The sequence below is a fragment of the Amblyomma maculatum genome, chromosome 11 (genome assembly GCF_055883805.1).
Source record: "Amblyomma maculatum isolate TAMU_Amacu chromosome 11, ASM5588380v1, whole genome shotgun sequence".
Taxonomy (NCBI): domain Eukaryota; kingdom Metazoa; phylum Arthropoda; class Arachnida; order Ixodida; family Ixodidae; genus Amblyomma; species Amblyomma maculatum.
The window spans coordinates 3,870,153-3,877,801 of NC_139354.1; the positions used below are offsets into that span (position 1 = coordinate 3,870,153).

A 7,649-nucleotide genomic window follows, 5' to 3' on the forward strand; every position below is an offset into this window, starting at 1 on the left:
CATTGACCTTTAGCGTGACCTTTGGCGCGCTGCCAAGCACAGCTGCGCAAAAACAGGGGCCCCAACTCGCGCCGTCAACTGGCGAGGCGGTAGCTACCAAACGCGGCCTAACTCCCGCTCCCTCCGTGAGGGAGCGCTACAGCCGGAGTGACGTCATCCCATCTGCCGCAAAAACAGTGCCCCCTACTCGCGCCGTCAAATTGCGAGGCGGTAGCTACCAACCGCGGCCTAACTCCCGCTCCTACCGCAGCTACCGCCGGGGGTGCAACGTTGGATACTATAGGAGATGGCCTAGCGGCAGGTGGAACCAACGCAGTCTCCAGGGATGTTTTCATTTCTGCTGGCGTAAAGAATGCCGTTGCAGCCGGTGCCGGAGTAGCAGTTGTACATTCTGCCTTAGCCTCACCCACAACCAAGTATATCGTTGCGCCAGGGCACTCCTTGCCTCGCTTCTAGTTACACATAGAAAAACCAGGTAGCACCCCGCAATAAAAAATAGTTGAACCATATGCCATGGCCAGAGTGAATCACTGCATAACCATAAGCATAACCACAAGCACCCCAACCAGCTACACCACCAGCTGAACCTAGGTGTAGCCATAACTATTGCTTTCGCAATTACCAGGCTTAACCAATCTAAGCCACTGCCAATTTTTTTTCTTCCTTTTTTATAGGTTATATTATATTGACTCATACATATACACTATACTTATGAATATATTCGAATGCGAGCGAAAGGACTGAAAATGATACCAAATGAGTTCCGAAAGAAGTCGTGCTAGGAGGACAAGAAATATTCAGTCACCATCGCAGGCTAGAAATAACTGCAGACTATCTGTAGGCAATACATCGAATAACAAATGCAAAAGAAGCACTGAAGCATCCATGCCGCCATTATTTCTCCGCGGTTTCTGAAGGCTGGGTTTCTGAATCCACTCCATCTCTGTTCGTTATAGCTCTGGGCGAATGCAAGCCGTCATTGCAATGCCAAGGACTCGAGGAGCATGTTCCTTGTTAGGAACTCGAGCGACTCACAGGTGTACAGCATTTGTTTTATGCGGTTTTGACAAGGATGAGTGATCGGTCGGCTCAATGCTTCTTCTGACCACACCGCACGAAGAAGGGATGCATCGAAGCACGATACTGGTGGCGGCGATTTACGTTGTGGTAGTAAGCTGCCAGAGAACTTGTAAGTGTATCATTCATTATAAATGAATTCCTTCCTTTTGTTTAATGATACATTCGCTGAATTTTTATCAACAAATGAACTTTGTAACCGTTCTATACTTCATGAATAATGTTTTATCTTCTAAAATAGTTGCCAAAAAGACGCGCCAGCGTTTTGAACCTCCTCCCTCCCCTATTACACATATATTCCGGAGGATGTCATAAGAGCTATCGCATAATACCGGCAACTTACGGCTTGAATTCACATGAAATAAAAAAAATACAAACGCAAGAGAATTGGATTTACGAAACGGGGCTGTGAGTAAAATGCTAATAAAGCCTGTTAGTTTCCAGAAAAACCCGGATTCGCCCAGTGCTGTCAACTCGTCAGGTATTTCTAATCGGAATTAGTCTTACTCTTTCCAGATATTTAATCTACAAAAATGTAATTTCCCAATGCAAATATGCAACACAACTAATACTTCTTTTGTGTGCACTGAAGAGCGTTGTTTTCACATCTACAAAAATCACCGTTTACAGTACTTAAATCTATTTCCCTGGCACAGTTTATTCTGAGGATATGTTTGAAAATGCCGTTTAAGTAGGGAAAGTCTGGAACAAGGCTTAACGTATTATCGAGATCATTTAAAAGTGCTCGCCACGGTAATGAAATCATACTTCGAATCTGCTGTTCTTTTCTAATGACTCTGTGATATTAATGAACTTTCTCATAATACAAAGCAGTACCGATAAGCTTCGCTAGTGCCAGCGCGGAAGTGTTGCATGCAAAAATTGCAACAAATGCTGATCGAGAGGTAATTGTACAAAAATAACAAAATACATAGCTGGATTTAAATACGTTTTGTCCAATTTGCATTTTTCTAGACACAGGTCTACGAAAATGATACTTGAAAAGAAAAACCATATTTTTAAAATTGGTTCTGGATTAGGCACACAAACGGCAAAAATAACACGTCCTAGTAATGCTCGTGAAAGTAAAAAAATTTAGCAGTAATTTTTTACGCTTATGTAGTCTGCTCCCTTATAAAAGCACACATCATTGTGCATAACGTATTCCTAGAGTTACGGGCCATAAGCTTCTTAGCCTCCTTTTTCATACCCTGTATTATTCCGTTTCTGAAGTTGGGAAAATGCATCTGCTCAGTTAGACAGGTGGCTAACATGGGCGATTTCCTGACTGTGTCATTATTTTTCTTATCTTTTGTTATCATGAATGATACAAGATTTAGAAAAGATGGCAACTCTATTTTCTCAAAGTTGTCATTAAACTAACGACGTGAAAACACTTCGCTTCGTTATATATCACTGTGTGCGTCCCTTTTTAAACAGGATTTAGCGTTCCAGGTGCTTCACGCTATAGCCATGGTGCAATTCAGGAGTGTTTATATGCTCCGAATGCGGCAGCTCAGTTTTCTTCGCTGTCTAGTCGTTACTTGGCTTTGTTTTTTTTTTTTTTTAATCCAGAGTCAGCGTCGGCTTCAGCGTTGCCAACGAAAAATCACGGGCATGGCGCCATCAGGTGATAGCTGGCAGCTGACATGGCCGAGCACTGATGCTCCGATAGTTTGTGCGATTTAACTAGATTACACGATATATTTTTATTTATTTCATACTGCAGATCATTGTACAGATCCAAGCAGAACAATATAAAAAAATTTGGGAGAAGCTACCGACTTGGGCGGCTCATTTGAGGTTACAATATGTAATAAGCGAGGCTTTATATGTCGGGTGGTCGCTATGATATCGCCTCATACCCTTAAAGGCACAGCTTAAGTGCCGCTATGGTTTTTGGCCGGCCAATGTATGTACTGCCGAAACCAAGCAAACTAACAGTATGCTCGAACACGGCGATGGCAGGCACTTTTCCTTCCGCTTCAAAACCCTCCAAGAGCATGGCAATGCGAACACTTCAAGACATATCGGCTTTAATAGAAGATACTGTCACGTAGTAGAGACGCCAGTCACGGAACCAGGAATATAAGGAAAGGCTTCGTGAAGAAATAATTTATTGGCCGGTCCTGCGCGCACATTGAAACGAAGCGATAAAAAGCAGTTTCTGCTTTTTATCGCTTTTACCCCCCCCCCCCCCCCCCCCGAAAAAAAAGAGAAAACGTTCCGGATATCCCTTGTGACATCTCTCATTCAAAAAAACAAAAAAAAATGACAAAGTGCACGCTGCTTGCTTCCAGCATGAACAATTGAACGCGGCAATCTTTTGCGCCAGTAGAGCCATTCTGGTTTGGATTTAGCACGGCAACGTTAGGTCGCAGACAAGGTTTCTGAAATAGCCAAACACCGAAAGCAAACCTGTGACGCACTGCCGTCCTTTCGTGATAACAGCAATATCCCCACTTACCAAACCATTAGGCCAAAATAATACTGTGTCTGCGGGGAACCATTACAGGACTAAAAGCCCGCCAGGGCGGCGCAGCGGTTAAGGCGCTCGACTACTGTGCCCAAGGACGCGGGATCGAATCCCGGCCTCGGCGGCTGCGCTTCGATAGAGGCGAAACGGAGTGGCGTCCGTGTGCTGTGCGATGTCAGTGCACGTTAAAGAATCCCAGGTGGTCGATGGTTCCGGAGTCCTCCACTACAGCGTCTGTCATAGCCTTAGTCGCGTTGGGACGTTAAACCCCACAAACCAAACCATTACAGGACTAAAAAGTGTCTTCGTTGTACGTTCTCGAATAAAGCGGCCAAATTGATGCTACTTGAAACATACAAAACACGGAACGAAAAATAAATGTTCTAATCACGCCCCAACAACTGCAAATTATTTGATTCCGTGTTGTTAACCGGTGTTTCTGAAGGAAGCTGAGTCCAATGGCACCGACAAACCTAAGAAATGTTGCTCTCTATTTCACGTTATCTATATATGCATAGATATGCATCGTTTAATAAATCCTTTTCTTCGGTCTCACGGTTACAATTATAAGTCTCTGACATAGGTTTGAGAACATAAATATAGCGGTCACGCTCCGTTTGCTACTTCTTTTTCTTTCCATTCTTACCGCTCCTGGACTGCGGCCTTATCACTGTATCTACCAGAGACGGGACAATTGTGGTCTCAGAATTCATTATGTAGGGCTGCGCCTACTATGAGTGCTTGACGTTCGGTGCTTCGTTTTGCTTCTTCCTTTCACCTACACTTCCAGGCTTACCAACGACAATGTAGACTGACACGAATGTGCATCGCTCCTCTTAGCAGAACTTATTATTGCAGTCAGAAAGAATTAAAAAATGACGGTTTTAGGCAATATTAGTCATAAAGTATGCAGAAAATTTTATGTCGTCATGACTCAATTTATCAACGGTTATTGACTGCAAACCCGCTGTGCCGAAAGGATATCCTTTAGCAACATCAGCATTTTCTGTACTTACAACAGAAAGGTACTAGAGAACTGCAGACTGCATAAAAGTACTACAGAAAACATCTGCAGTACTAGTGGTGAATACTACAGAACTAGAAAAAATTCTGACGCTTACAAGAAACAATTTTGTCGTAAACGTCAGAACTACAAAATGTTGTGTCGTATTTTTGACACGGCTCTGTAGTCTTTTCGATTGGGTAATCTTGCGAGAAATAATATATTTATAAATATTGTTACGTGGTGAGAAGCAAGGAAGACTACACAACATGGCGACAGGGTGAAAGATGATTTTATGTCTGGCCTAGCGCGAGGGCTCCTCTTGCGCCACTGCCGATCTTCTTCTTTGCAACACTTCCCGGAGCCACCGAGCGATCGTCCCGATCATTTCGTTGAAGTCGATGGTGATGTGATGGTGTAGATGTTCAAGAAAAGATAGAAGAGAATGATGGGCTTGCCACCACGATGACAATGAACACGATGATGCTTGAGTGATCCGCCTTCCCTGGAGCTGTTCAACCATCCGCCACCAGAGTTTATGGGACCGATGGCTCGAGGTCGCGACGAGCGGCTGGACGGGGGTTGCGTGTGCATGTCCGGTTCCTTTGGGTCCTTCGGGTCCTTCGGGTCTTTCGGATCCTTCGTCTCGGGTCTGGTTGGTCTGTCTGTTCTCCTTGCCTTCAGATCCGGGCTGGGGTCTCAGCGGTGGTAGTTGGTCGGGTCTGGGCAAGAAGGGCTGGGGTGAAGCTGCTCGGCGATGTCCCAGGGCCCTCGATTGATGGTCGCGGCTTACAGATGGCGTCGATGCTCCAAGGTGAGGATGGGGATGACACACCCCGCACCTCCACCAAAGATGTTACGAATATAAATCACGCACCGATGGGTAACACCCCTCTGAAATCGATGGGCACCGCTTAGCCGCACAACTCAACACTGAGCGTGGTCTTCGTCCACACACCCAGACACTTCTTTCTTAACTTGCTGAATGCCAGCGTCGTACACCACATAACAATATTTACGCCTAAAAAGATCACCTATAGCTGCGAACAGCTTCGAGAACCCCGCTACAACATTTATCAACGCCAGGTCGAAAGACCGACTGGTACATGAGGCGAGTTGAAATACCATTTTCCTGAAAGCTTAGGTTAGGGTCTGAAGGGATTTAAATTTCTTTATCTATAAGAGACAATTGCAATTAATAAAACCTCACTGAATTTCGTAACTGAATTACTGCACGCACCCTAGAGTTTTCGCGGAGTTTATTTGTTGTTAGATATTGACAAAAATAAAATTCAGGCGCCATTAAATACCAAAAGCAACTCAGGCTTTGGGGATGCCTCAGTGGAGAGCCCCAGAATTTTCAAGCAAATGCGGCTCTTTATCGTGCACTGACATCGCAAGTGGACATGCCCCTTGCGTTTCGCCTTCATTAAAACGCGGCCGGCGCAGTCGGAATCGAACCCGCGTCCTCAGGATAAGAACTTGAGTGGCCTAAGCAGTGAGCTACCGCGGCAGTGCTCAATTTACTTGACTCTTCCTTTTGATTTCACAAGCCCTTATTCTGCGCTTCCAGGGGTCTCAAAAACATGCAACGGCTGGGAAGTGCGTGTCAGAGGAGCGCCGCGACCAGATACTTTCTGCAAACCTCGCCTGACTTCGCGATGGGAACTGAAAAAGCGCCGATTTTGCGTTTGCAAGCGAGGACGCATCCGCAACGCCTGGGGTCAATGCATCACCATGCAGCAGTGCAACCACTGCAAACGCCGCAAGAATCAGGACTTCAACTACTGCGAGTCGACATGCCCATGGACGTGCAACAGACCGATCCCTAGGGTTTGCACTTTCCAATGCGTCGTTGGATGCGCCTGCGCTCCAGGCTTTGTAAGGTGAGCGGAGACTGGTTTCCCTGGGAACCGTCAGCATCCTCTCGGTAACGCATTGCATCTGGGTATTTTCTTATACCGGGAATCACATCATTTGCAGCATTTTTGTTATCGTTATTATTCTCGCAAAGAAAGCTCTCTATTCATTCTCGAATCACATGATCATAGCCCGAAGCACAACTGGACGTAATTCAAGAAACGCAGTTGATGCTGTAATGCCAACATTTCCTTAAACCAGTTCCTTTCAACGCCACATCCTCAAAATAATGCTCCCCCGGCAGAATCGAGTGTTATCAAAATAACTCCAGGTTTGCCGTCAATGTGCCCCTGTTTCCCACGTCAGCATTAGAGCATTTTTCGCCCTCTTATAGGTCTATCGCACAATTATTTTTCCTATAGGAAGGCTGACACTCATGAAGACCTGGTACTTTAATGAATCGAAAAAAATACCTTAAATATTGAGATGACGCAATACAAGAAAACAGGGCAACCACTAGGCATTTACTAACAGTTCCTGACCAGAATATATTCTTTCTTTCCCTTTTCCCAGGGCGGAACTATTGATTTAGGAATAAAGCAATAGGCCTCACTTTCTAAATGATGACTTCAATGATCTTAACCTAGTAGGCGCAGTTTTAATCTGGAATGAGTACTGGTTGAGTGCTTTTCTTAGTGTGTAAGCACAGTTTCTGTGCTCCGCATGACAGTGAAATTTATTATATTGATTATCATCATTAGAATTCTTTGAAGAGGCTCATGCACCCTGGTTGTATCGGAGAGTGTACTAATACATTCGCTTTTTTCAATGCACATTGAGTTGTTAGTAAGCGCTTTTCTTTGTGTCCGTCGTCGCTGCGCTGTTCCTAGTTCTTCAGTGCTTGTCTCTACCAATGGCTTGCTGCTCGCAAGCCACGGCGGTAATGGATTTTCGGGGAAAGTTCCCTAAAACCATTTTGTTCATCAAAAGAGCAGATTATTTTGTTGTGAGGCAGGCATTGACTTATGTTGAAGCCTCATTCGAATGCTCTTAAACGTTTGAAAACTTTTCTAATAATTTATTTTATTATCAGGTGCTTCTGGTAGTAAACAGGAACAACCATTGTGTTTCTGTTTAAGTCCCAGGAGTTTCAACTATGTCATTGGAAGTACAGGACCGGTCTCTGCTCCGCGGTGGGTGTAGTCAGGTTAATGATATTTATTTATGCGTGGC

General features: G+C 44.8%; 1 protein-coding gene across 1 annotated transcript in view; it reads left to right on the forward strand.

The window, feature by feature from the left end:
- The window catches only part of LOC146172685 (zonadhesin-like), a 37,864-nt gene that overhangs the window by 26,419 nt on the left and 3,796 nt on the right, over positions 1-7,649 (forward strand). Inside the window, exon 5 of the mRNA XM_084584358.1 lies at positions 6,130-6,442. Within this exon, the coding sequence (XP_084440484.1) occupies positions 6,130-6,442 (313 nt within the window). The remainder of the gene's footprint in view (positions 1-6,129; positions 6,443-7,649) is intronic.